Below are 13,120 nucleotides of genomic sequence, written 5' to 3' on the forward strand. Positions count from 1 at the left end.
ACAAGGATCGCTAGTGTTAAGGGAAGCAAAAGATATTGGGATAGTGCTGGAAAAAGACACGGAGGTAGATCAGGTCATGATCTTGATAAATGCTCGAGCAGGCTTGAAGGGCAAATTTCTCCCAATATGTCCCATTCCTATGCTTTTATTTAGTCTATGAAATGGTTCAATTCAAAGCAAAGTTTATCCTTCTCCTGGAAAGGAGTTTGTCGGCGAAATGGTGCGGTTTATCTATTCCGGAGCCAGGAATCCAGCACCTGGGACAGTTCCTGCGCCGCTCACACTGCGGCGCGCCCTCTCCAGGAACTGCAGCTCTTCGCTCCTCCTCCTCCTCACCCTCCGACGCCGGCGGCAAGGGCGAGCTCGGGGTCCAGCGCCGGCCATCGACGTCACCATGATTGACCTGCCCTCCGACCAATGGCAGCGGAGCCGAAGCGAAACGTTCTCTCGGGAGCCTATGAAGTCGCGTCAATTGAAGCGAAGGGAGGCAACCAATCGGATTGGTCTGGTGAAAGAGGCGGAACTTCCCGCGGCATTGTTGTGAATGACGGCTGCCGCGGAGTCGAGCTGCGGGCCGGCGAGAGCTGGGTGGTGCGCCCGGCAACTGGCACCTGGAGTCCGAGGCGGCGGTCGGTGACTCTTTCACTCGCCTGCAATCAACAGCAGCTCCCCCCCCATTAAACACACACACACTCACTCAACATGCATATGAGCAGCGAGGGTCCAGGTCAAACTAAAGAGGAAAGTGATGGCGGAGCCGCAGAATTGAGTTCCTAGTCGCGAAACCACAGCCGCGCAGTTGCAGCAGAATAACAGGAGCATCTCTGGTCACCTTAATTACTGTTACACTTTCGCAAGTCTGCACTGGGTTTATTTTTAAACTATAATTGTCTTATAAGTGCTTGTGACAAGCGATTCGTGTCCGCTTCAAGGGTCGAGAATGCAACAAGTTGATTGGAGCAAGGAGCCCAGCATTCGCCTTTATTATGTTATGTAAGTACAATACGTCCGTTGACTTCTGAACGTTATAATGTGCTCAATATTTTCTAGAAGATCGTATATGGGTCTTGCCTTTTCAGAGGTTTCATTAATACATTAAGAAAAAAAAGTATTGAGTTAAAATGGAAAAGAGATCATGCAATAATTCCTATTGAGCTCCAGCAAGTCGATGTTGAATTTAAATAGCAGTAAACAATACCATTCCACACTATCCTTCAACGTCGTCTTTTTCCCCCTAAGGCGAAATGCAAAGGTAATGCGACAGTGAATTCCCTCCGCTTTTAAACGACGGATGGAATCAAACAAACTTTCTCCATCATGTGATATTCGGGCAGGCAACTGTATTACATATTTAGAATTATGTTCGCGGGACTACGCGTGTTTAAGCCGACGGCTCTTGCTACCACGAGATGATTCTATCGGTGTAATCATGCATTCAGTCAAGAACTTAACTGGGGAAGTGCATGCTTACTGCGGTTTGATAGTCTGAGACACGTCTGTTTCATTGGTCAGTGCCTCCAGGCTGGTGGTGGTCGCTTCTACGAAAGCCCATCATCCTACAGCCCTCGACTGGAGACGCAGTGACGGCGCTGCTTCCTGCTCATAGTCATTTTTATTACTTTCGCAAATTTCATGGACATAAGATGCATTTAGAGCAGTGTACAACAACTCCATTATCTAACAGTCGTAAACTATTTCCGTTTTTATACCTACCGATGACGATGCGGTAAATTCTCTGTTGTAACATTTCGTGTTTCAGCCATCGCATTGAGTTTGAAGCACATCTGGAAGTATTTCTATCTGATGCAAACAGTCCAGTTTGTGAGAATGTTATTCGACCCAGAGCGAGAGATTTCAATTTTCCGTTTCTTGACGCGATTTAATTGGCATTTTGTTCCCCTGTATTTAAGCTTGGGTGCAGAATGCAAGTTAGTAAGCACCCAAATGTTAAACAGTATAGAGGAACTGGGTGCAAATGAAACTTTTAAATAATGAGGGTTGCAACATTTTTTTCATAAGCTCTTGATATCGGGTTGTCTAGACTCTTAAGAAACTGAGTTAGTGGTGAACGATAAATAATGCAGTGTTAGAATTTAAAATATTACATCACTACATAATTTGCATGATATTATCAAAAATCACAATTAGATTTCTCAGATAATTCTTGGCGAGATTCTGTAGTGCTGCGTGCCTGAGGCTGGAGTGTGGGAAACAGCTCCAGGATGACTTGCCAGGAAGAATACAGAGGATAAGCAAAGATCACTCAAAATTGAAGCTCATCTCTGCCCTTCACCCACCTTCATGGAAAAAAAAGCTACTTAAAATTGAGAAGGAACTTAAAATATTTTAAATTATAATGTACAGTTTATTGCAGTTTTCTAAATATTGAAAATTTGAGAAATGTGATGAACTGTGAAAGACTTGTATTTAGAAAGAGCATATAAGATCAGTACAGTATTGACCCTACATCCCACAGTGTTGTGTCGACGTACATAAATGCACTCCATGATCTATCTAACCTCTACCTGCTACAGAACCCACATGCCTCTGTTTTTCTTTCATCCCTGTGCCTTACTAATAGACTTTTAAATGTCTCCATTGTATCTGCCTCTACCAGCACCCCCAACAGAGCGTTCCAGACACTCCAGCTCCTTATCCCTTTTGCCAATCACCTTTCCAGCTCTCAGCTTCACCCCACCCCCTCCGGTCTTCTCCTATCATTTCTCATTTCCCCCTCCCCCCCCCCCCCCCACTTTCAAATCTCTTACTGTCTTTCCTTTCAGTTAGTCCTGACGAAGGGTCTCGGCCCGAAACATTGACCGTGCTTCTCCCTATAGATGCTGCCTGGCCTGCTGTGTTCCACCAGCATTTTGTGTGTGTTGCAGACACTTATCACTTGTGTGTTTTTTTTTTAAAAAAACACTCTGATATCTCCCTTAGCTGACCTTAAATGAATGCCTTGTGATATAGGCTATTGTTGCCCTGGGGGAAAAAGTGTTGGCTGTCTATTCTCTCATAATATTATACACCTCTTCCAAGTCACTTCTCATCCTCCTTCACTGCAAAGAGAAAAGCCCTGGCTCACTCAGCCTTTCCTCAAATAACATGTTCTCTAATCCAGACAGCATCTTAGTAAATCTCCTCTGCACTCTCTAAAACATCCTTTCTATAATGAGGTGACCAGAAATGAACACAACAATCCACGTGTGGTCTAATCAGATACAACATAAAGGTGGCTCTTGATCTCAATTCCTTAATTCATGAAGCCCAATATACTATAGGGTTCCTAATCACCTAACAACTTGTGCAGCAACTTTGAGGGGTCTATAGACTTGGACCCTAAGATCCCTGTTTGTCCACACTACTAAGAGTGTATTGTGGAATAGATTTCAATATTAATTCAGTGGAAAAGAGCATATTGATGTGAGAACACTTTTCAGCAAACCTTGAAGTATTATAATGTATTTCTCTAACTAGTTTCTAGTCACTGATAGCTTTATCATGTCTTTTGAGGTTTGAATCCTTCCTGTTGCCTCATGTCAGAAAAGGCTCTGTGACCCATCAAGCCTCTGCTGGGTCCTTGTTATCCCAGTTCACCTACTTATTTCCCTGTAACCTATTCTCTATTGCTGGCCATTGATCTACTGTCGGTCAATTTGCAGTAGCCAACGTGGGAGGACTGGAGGAAAATGGTGAGAGTGTGTAAGTTTAACACACATGACATCCGAGGTCAGGCTTCAGTCTGGGTCACTGGAACTTGGACAGCAGCACGAAGTGTGTCCCTCAACCAGCTGTTTCTTGTACAGTGGTGTCGTGGTTCCTGCAATGCAGCGCAGGTGACCCAGGTTCAATTCCCACTGCTGCTTGTAAGGAGTTCGTACGTTCACCCGGTGACCGTGTGGGTTTCCTTTGAGTGCTCTGGTTTCCTCCAAATGTCCAAAGATTGGCAGGTCAAGTAGAGGTTAGGCTCAGATTAAATCAGGGATTACTGGGCGGTTTGATTCAAAGGGCCAGAAGGGCCTGTTCCATTCTGTATCTCAATAAATAATAGAAAAAAATCTGACAGTTGCGTGTAATTTTGTTACAGTGTAAATCAAAAGATCCTAAGAGTTAAATCCTCAGGCTGATATTGCTCAATCTGCCACAGAAGCCCACAATAAAATGGTCAACCTGTAGTTCCTTTTTGGGGCCAATTTCCCTAGCATCCCCCATTTACATTTAGCCATGAGTTTCACTGAGTTTTCAATGCACTGGAACACAGATGGTATAATTTGTGATACATTTTTTAAAAAGTTTCAACAAAGCAACATAGGTAGTACATACACCAGCTGCTGTACCTCAGAGTCCAGGTGAAAGGTTGTACTTGATAGATCCTGTCTGATTTGCGAGCTCAGTTCACCCAGCTTTTTGTGTGTCACTGAAGTTTTCTCTTATTGGAGCACAGTGAAGCCAGTGATTGAGCACTGAGTAAATAAATGCTGAGGAATAAATGTTTTAACTGTACCATGTCAGACCTATGATTCTGCTCTCAAACCACCAACTCCAGAATAATGGAGGGGCAGGCTTGGGTCGAAGTGTGATTGTCCCATCCTGTTTTCCACCTATTAATTCCAGATACAATACTGTGCAAAAATCTTGGATGCATAAATACAGGTAGGGTGGCCCAGACTTTTGTATAGTACTGGATTTGTCAGTGGAGTGGAAAGTGATTTTGTAAATCTGGCAGGAGCAAAGGAATGGCGTGTGGAATGCGTGTGGGAGGGGTATGGGACAGGTGTCAGAGAAGCCCTGAGACACCAGACAAGGTCATTTGATTCCAAAAAACTGGTTTATTGACGATTACAGAATGTCTCTCTGGTGCTTTCTGCTCCCTCCCCTCTCCCCTTCTCCCAACCATGATTCCCTTCTCCCTGCCCCCTTTCCACTTCAGTCTACAGCAGAGACCCATAACAGAATCGGGTTTATCATCACTCTCGTATGTCATGAAATCTGTTTTTATGACAGCAGCACAGTGCAGTACATTGTATTGTGCAACGTCTTCTGTACTCTAGCTATATGTGGCTAAATCATTTGCACAGTACTGTAGGTTTCTGATTAAGGTTTTGGTAATGAAACCCTTTACTCCAAATGCTACATCCACGCATTTGAAGATTTCTAGCTTGGCTTGTGATATCTTGGTAAACCAATATGTTAAACCCTTGCAAATCTACTTGATGCTTTTGTGTCTTTAAATTTTTATTACAATTCTGTAAAGTCCAAGACTGTCCTCCTGTGCTATTAAATATGATAGCTTGAATTTGTTTCAAAATGGAATTGATCCAGTCTATCATATGATAGAAAAAGATTTGTTTTTGGGATGAGAACTTGTGGAAGAAATGATCTAAATCTCTTGGGATCTTTAACTGGAAGTTATGCGAAGTGGGTGCAGTCAGTGCTCAACTTGCTGCAGCTGGTCAAGAGGCGGTTGGAAAAGTATCCCTGAAATGTAGACTGGTTCTGAACTTGGTCTGTTTTATTTAGCTCTCTTGGGTAGAAAGAAAAAGATGACATATTGTCTCTCATTTAACACTGAAGGAGGACATGCAGCATATCAGACTCACAGTGCCTTCTATAGGAACAATCTTAATGGAACTATTTACTTAATTTCTCTGTACTTCAGCAACCTGTTCATTCTTGTTCATGCCTTCTCTTCAGCCTTTTCCCATTAACCTACATTAAGTGGCAATCACCAACATTTCTTTGGGGGGGGGGGGGAATCTGGAACACTCGGGGATGGGATGAAGGAACTGCATCTTGGACATTTCACATAAATTACCCAAGGTCACCAGCTATCACTGTCCTTGGTGATGTGAAGCAACAGCAATATCCTTTGTACCACTATGCCACCTAACTGAAAAGCACAAAATCTAAAGCAAGCACCCATTTATAACACACACAAAATGCTGGTGGAACACAGCAGGCCAGGCAGCATCTATAGGCAGAAGCGCTGTTGACGTTCCGGGCTGAGACCCTTCGTCAGGAAGTCCCGACGAAGGGTCTCGGCCTGAAACGTCGACAGCGCTTCTCCCTATAGATGCTGCCTGGCCTGCTGTGTTCCACCAGCATTTTGTGTGTGTTGTTGTTTGAATTTCCAGCATCTGCAGATTTCCTCGTGTTTACCCATTTATAATCTGTCACTTGGATTTTCCAATACAAGTGATTGGGTAGCTTATCCAGCAAGTATTTTCTCTGGGAGGTGGAGCAGGTGCTGTGGTGGGAAACTGAGGAAAAGGTATATTGGACCTCATTCATCTGGACTGTGAGTAGCAACCTGGAGCAAATGACATGTCAATGGCAGAGAAATTTGTAACACATTCTGTTAAAGGTTTCCACAGTTAGCACTTACAGGTATATTTTGCTGTGTTGTAAGGTTTATAATTGCAGAGCTTAAATAATGCTTTTTAAGAAAATTTAATATTCTAATATGCTTCATCAAAAACTCTTTAACAAGTTCCTTATACAAATATTGATCAAATTCTAATCCTTTACTCACTGTTCTCTATAAACTTCTGAAGTGTGTTGGGCTCAATGATTGGTTAAAATGTTGTGACACCAGGTGGTGCTATTTTTCCCCAAAGGACTCAACAAGAACAAACCAATTTGAATTTATTACACACCCTTTTAAATGGAGTAAATGTGTGCCTAAGCATCTCTTAGAACAGTTATCAGATGAATTTATACAAGGAGATATTACAGCAGATATCCAGAAGCTTTATTAAGATTAGGAAAGTGAGAGTATGCAGGGTGAAAATAATATTCGGGAGCAAGAATGAAAAGTTTAAAATTTGTTTTTCGGGTAGGAACCATTGTATGTGAAGTACGTGGTTGACTGGTTTATAGGACTCAGTTAAGATGCAAGTGAAGGATTTGAGGCTGTCAAGATAGCAATAGATTACACAAGTCTGCAAGTATGAAAGCCATTGAATGATTTGGTAGCGATAACCATCAGCTGATGTCTGTTTTTGAGGATAAATGTAATTTGCCTGGGTCAAGAAAGCTGAGATCCCTGTAACATGTAAACAATTCAGGTAGTAAGATTGCTTGGACATTTTGTGTTCTTTTATTAATTTTCTGGCTTATTTTACTTTATCCCTTGGGTGGTCTAAAAACGTTCCACTCTGTTTTTAAGTGCATTGTATCACAGTTCTAGTTCACTGCACATTCAAAAATAGGGAATGTTGTCCTTGATCATGTACATGAAGATGATCAATGCTAAATATTGGTCCAGCATTCCTTGTATCTCAAAGTTTTAAACATTTCTGATCGTGGAGCTTTGTTTTATGATAGAACATAGAAAAGCACAGTACAGGCTTTTCAGCCCATGATGTTGTGCTGACCTCTTGACCTATTCCAAGAGCAATCTAGCCCTCCATTTTGTCTTTCATCCACATGCCTATCTGTGCCTTTAAATGTCCCTAAAGTACCTGCCTCTACTATCACCCTAGCAGTGCGTCCACAACCCACCAGTAAGTGAGTGTGTGTGTGGATATAAAATTAAAAAAAAACCTCTGGCATGGCTAGATGTCGCTATTTATGCCCTGGCGATAGTCTCTGACTCTATGCCTCTTATTAGTGTATACACTTTTACCAAGTCACCACTCACCCTCTGCTCCAAAGAGAAAAGCCCTAGCTCACTTAATTTGTACTCATTAATCACGCTCTCTGATCCAGGCAGCATCCTGTTAATTCTCCTCTGCGCCCTCTCTAATGGCTTCCACATCCTTCTGATAATAAGGGGACCAGAACTGATCACAATATTCCAAGCACAAGAAAACCTGCAGATGCTGGAAATCCAAAGTGGTACACATGAAATGCTGGAGGACCTCAGCAGGCCAGGCAGCATCTATAGAAAAGAATAAACAGTCGACAGGAAGGCACAGAGTCGACTGTACTTCCTTAGAAGGTTGGCGTCATTCAATGTCTGTAGTGAGATGCTGAAGATGTTCTATAGGTCAGTTGTGGAGAGCGCCCTCTTCTTTGTGGTGGCGTGTTGGGGAGGAAGCATTAAGAAGAGGGACGCCTCACGTCGTAATAAGCTGGTAAGGAAGGCGGGCTCTGTCATGGGCAAAGTACTGGAGAGTTTAACATCGGTAGCTGAGCGAAGGGCGCTGAGTAGGCTACGGTCAATTATGGAAAACTCTGAACATCCTCTACATAGCACCATCCAGAGACAGAGAAGCAGTTTCAGCGACAGGTTACTATCGATGCAATGCTCCTCAGACAGGATGAAGAGGTCAATACTCCCCAATGCCATTAGGCTTTACAATTCAACCGCCAGGACTTTAAAAGCTATTATTAATGCTTTTTGAGATAGTGATTTAGATGCATATCATATTTTTTACTGAGTTAAGTATTGTATGTAATTAGTTTTGATACAACAAGTGTATGGGACATTGGAAAAAAAAGGTTGAATTTCCCCATGGGGATGAATAAAGTATCTATCTATCTATCTATGTTTTGGGCCTCGACCCTCCATCAGGGCTCTAAGTGTGGTCTAACTAGATTTATAGAGCTGCAACATTACATCAATGTCTTGAACTTAATTTCCCAAATAATAAAGGCCAAGTTACAATTTGCCTTTTTAACCATCCTAACAACTTGTGTGACAACTTCGAGGGATCTGTGGATATGAATCCCAAGAATCCTCTGTTCTCTACTATGCTAAGAATCCTGCCGTTAACCCCATGCTTTGCTTTCAAGCTCAACCTTCCACAGTGTGTCACTTCACACTTTTCTGTATTGAACTCCATCTGCCACTTCTCAGCCCAACTCTGCATTCTATCAGTGACCTATTGTAACCTTATGCACTATTCACACCACCACCAAACTTTGTATCATCTGCAAACTTACCGACCCACCCTTCCACTTCCTCATCAAAGTCATTCATAAAAATCCAACAGCAGGGTTGCCAGAACAGATCACAGTGGTACACTGCTGGTCACCAACCTTCATGAAGAATTTGCTCCATCTACTCCAATCTTCTGACTTCTGTGGGCAAACCAATTCTGAATCCAGACAGTCAAGTTTCTCTGGATCCTATGCCTCCTGACTTTCTCAAGAACCTACCATGGGGAACCCCATCGAATGCCTTTTACTAAAATCAATGTACACCACGTCCACTGCTCTACTTTCATCATTTTGTTTTGTTACTTCCTCAAAGAATTAAATTGGGCTTGATTGGTGGATAATTCCAGAATTAAACACCTATCTTTCTTGGTGATAAAGTGGCGGTTAGCATGATGCTATTACAGCTCAGGCCTTAAGACTCCGATTCCGGTGCTCCCTGTAAAGCGTGTGCATGTTCTCCCTGTGACTGTCCCTTTTTCCTCTGGGTGCTCCAGTTTCCTTCCACAATCCAAAGACCTGCCGCTCAGTAGGTTAACTGCCGATTGTAAGTTTTTCTGTCATTCAGTTAGTGGTAAATAAGTGGGTTTCTGAATAACGTGGCTTGTTGGCCAGAAGGGCCGTACTGCACTGTATCTGTAAATAATTAGCCACCGTCCCTCCCAGTTTAAAAAAAATAGCTTTTGACACCTACCAGTCTTCTGGATCTTCCATCAGTTTGATTAAGGTTGGTGAGATCTCATGACCAGGATGTTCAAAAAAAACATCACAATTCTGCTGAAGACAACTGCATGTAAGTGCATAGTTATAAACTTTATGCATTCTAATAATCTAACACTTTTTTTTCTGTTTCAGCAGCCTTCAGCATGTTCTGTCAGCTAATGGGATTCCTCATATGGCCACCTTCCATTTCACACTGTGATCTCTCTAGCTGAGGAAGCAAGGCTACACACTTCATGTTTGCTGCCATTCACAGACAAGAGACAATTAATTATGCGAAGATTACTTTGTTGCAAGGTGGTCTTGGCCACATCTTTGATCTGGGTGCTTCTGGATGTCATCTTACTGCTTTACTTCAGTGACTGCAATAAATGTGATGATAAGAAAGATCGATCTCTCTTGCCTGCCCTGAGAGGTAAGTGCTGTTGCCACCAAATGCAGAATAACTGATTTTAGAATATTAAAAATATATGACATGAGAGGGCTTTGTTTCCAATTTTACTCCTTTAGCCAGAATTTGCAGTATTAAACTTCAAATGTTGATCACATTCTAAAAAGAGAATAATCTTTGTGAATACATTGAACCGAATCAGAGATACTAACGTCACTTTAACATTGCTTGTTTGACCCTCTGGTGTTGGTGCCTCTTGAAGCATACACATTTTAAAACTGTTGTTTTTCTGACATCTGTAAACAAAATAGAAATTTGATTTGGATTGTGATTTGGGAAGTTATTAAACTGATTGCCAAAACTGAATTATTTACTACTTGCAGTTATAATGGAGAATTTTTAAAACTTTTTATAAAATACCAGGTTTGAGCTAAATCAATATAATGAAATTGTTTTGGTCTTCATTAATGTTATCTGTAAATCTGATTGAGCTTATTGCAAGTCTTTGAGCTTATCTTTGGAGCGTAGAAGGTTGAGAGGGGGCTTGATAGAGGTATTTAAAATAATGAGGGGGATAGATCGAGTTGATGTGGATAGGCTTTTTCCATTGAGAGTAGGGGGGATTCAAACAAGAGGACATGATTTGAGAGTTGGGGGCAAAAGTTTAAGGGTAACACGAGGGGGAATTTCTTTACTCAGGAGCTGTGTGGAATGAGCTTCCAGCAGAAGTGGTAGAGGCAGGTTCGGTATTGGCATTTAAAGTAAAATTGGATAGGTATATGGATAGGAAAGGAATGGAGGGTTATGGGCTGAGTGCGGGCCAGTGGGACTAGGTGAGTGTAAGCGTCGGCACGGAATAGAAGTGCCGAGATGGCCTGTTTCTGTGCTGTTATTGTTATACGGTTATATGGTTATAAGTGTATGAATTCCTGTGGATGTGGAATCTCTTGAACTCTTCCTGCTGTCCAGTTTACTGAAACAAATGAGAATGGTTTTCAGTAAACATTCATCTGGCCATTCAGGTGGGAGAATTTAATTTCAATTTGAAAGAAAGAATTCTGAGCTCAGCTTGATGAAATATGCAGACGAATCTGTTTCCTTTCTCAATCTTGTGTTCCTTCTTGGAGCAGGATATGATTGCCTCTTTTGGAGAACTCAGCTGGATTTGATATTGGAGAGGATTTGTTTGCAATTGCAAATTTGTTTTGTTAAAACACTCATCTTTTTAAAAAAAAAACAATTTCCATCATATCTTAGAGATTGGTCATGGCCGGAATCAACTCCTGCCGAAGTAAGGAACTGGAGACGCTACAATTTGCCTATATTGTCACAATAGGTTCACCGCAGATGCAATCTCATTAGCTCTTCGCTTGTCCTTGGATCACCTGGACAATAGCAATACCTACATCAGGCTGTTGTTTGTTGTTTACAGTTCAGTGTTCAACACAATCATACCCTCAGAGCTGACATAGAAGCCCCAAAACCTGGGCCTTTGGACCTCCCTCTGCAACTGGATTCTTGACTTCCTCACTGGGAGACCACAGTCAGTGTGGATTGGAAATAATATCTCCTCACTGGCAATCCTCAAGGATGTGTGCTCAGCCCATAGCTGTACTCTTTACCCCCATAACTGTGGGTCTAGACACAGCTCACATGCCATCTATCAATTTACCAATGGCACAACTATTGTAGGCAGAACTGCAGACAGCGTACAAGAGCGAAATAGATCAGCTGGTTGAGTGGTGTCGAAACAACAACATTGCACTCAACATCAATAAGACCAAGGAACTGATTGTGGGCTTCAGGAAGGGTAAGCTGAGGGAACACACACCAGTTCTCATTGAGGGATCGGCAGTGGAAAGGGTGAGCAGCTTCAAATTCCTGGGTGTCAAAATTTTTGAATATCTATTCTGGGTCCAACATATTGAGGCAATTACAAAGAAGTTGAAGATTAATTGTAATTCAACCATCTGTGAATACAGCCAAACAAAACAATGTTACTTTGGGGCCAAGGTGAACAACACAAGTTAACCCACACAGCACATGAGACAGCAGTAAAATACAATCTCACAAAAATGGTCTGAGTTCATGAATGTTGCCACAGTTTGCAGTTGAACATGTACCTTTTGAGCGTACACTGGAGAGCTGCACTGCCTCTAACATGGCTGCTGTGCCATACTGCCTCAGGTGCTCTGGTGGGCTCTGCCCCTGTCCTGGGTGGCTGCAAACGGGCAACATTGCCTTTCGATGCCTGGTTAATGCAATAACTGAGGCCTACAGCTCCCCCGCCATCTGCACCCACTGTTCACCGAATTAAACATTACGGCTTTCCACATGGCCAGTGTAGACGATCACTCGTTGTTAGACGGCACTTCACGCACTGACTCCTCTTCGTTACAGGCAGCGGTACGATCCACACCAAGTACAGGCCATTCAGGTTTCCTGTCAGTAAGCAACTTGCTGCTGGGGTAGACCTGCAGGACTTTAGGTCTTGATGTCCAGCAGGGTCTTGCAATCATAAAAATGCATATTTTTTTTTAAAAAAAAAGACAACACCTTTGTTTGGCCCCGTAAAAGTCATTCGGTCTGAACACGTTGCCATCTTGCAGGAGATGTGCAGTATGCCTTATGAAGGCACGGCAGTGACGATATTTGAGGAAGCCTGGAATGTCATCAAAGACTTGCAGATTTCTACAGATGTACCGTGGAGAGTGTCCTAACTGGTTGCATCATCGTCTGGTATGGAGGGGCCACTGCACAGGATTGGGGGCAAAAAGCTGCCACCATCATTAAGGTCATCCAGAACGTGCCCACTTCTCATTGCTACCATTGAGGAGGAGGTATACACTCAATGTTTCCAGAACAGCTTCTTCCCCTCTGCCATCAGATTCTAAAAGGACAAAGAACCTGTTAGTACTACCTCAATTTGTTTTGCTGTTGTTTGCACTACTCTTTGATACTTTTTGCCACAAATAAAACATTAATACAAAGTGGGTGCTTACATACTTTTTCCTGCACTTGCAGTTCTCCATCTAAACCAGTGGTTCCCAACCTTTTTTTTTGGCCATGCCCAACCTAATCACCTCTAAAATCCTGATGCCCCCTGTGGTGATATATAATTCTTAT

The 13,120-nt window shown here is 42.5% G+C and overlaps 1 protein-coding gene across 3 annotated transcripts in view; it reads left to right on the forward strand.

Annotated features, from left to right (window-relative positions):
* The first annotated feature begins 538 nt into the window (after nt 1–538).
* galnt13 (polypeptide N-acetylgalactosaminyltransferase 13) overlaps nt 539–13,120 on the forward strand; it is a 376,169-nt gene continuing 363,587 nt past the window's right edge. For 2 of the 3 annotated variants that reach the window (XM_073047335.1, XM_073047333.1), the window contains exons 1-2: nt 539–993; nt 9,742–10,018. In XM_073047335.1, the coding sequence (XP_072903436.1) occupies nt 9,877–10,018 (142 nt within the window). In that variant the 5' untranslated portion in view covers nt 539–993; nt 9,742–9,876. Of the gene's footprint in view, nt 994–9,738; nt 10,019–13,120 lie in introns of all 3 variants that reach the window. The other variant, XM_073047334.1, reaches the window with a different exon arrangement.

Source organism: Hemitrygon akajei, chromosome 5 (assembly GCF_048418815.1).
Source record: "Hemitrygon akajei chromosome 5, sHemAka1.3, whole genome shotgun sequence".
Lineage (NCBI taxonomy): Eukaryota > Metazoa > Chordata > Chondrichthyes > Myliobatiformes > Dasyatidae > Hemitrygon > Hemitrygon akajei.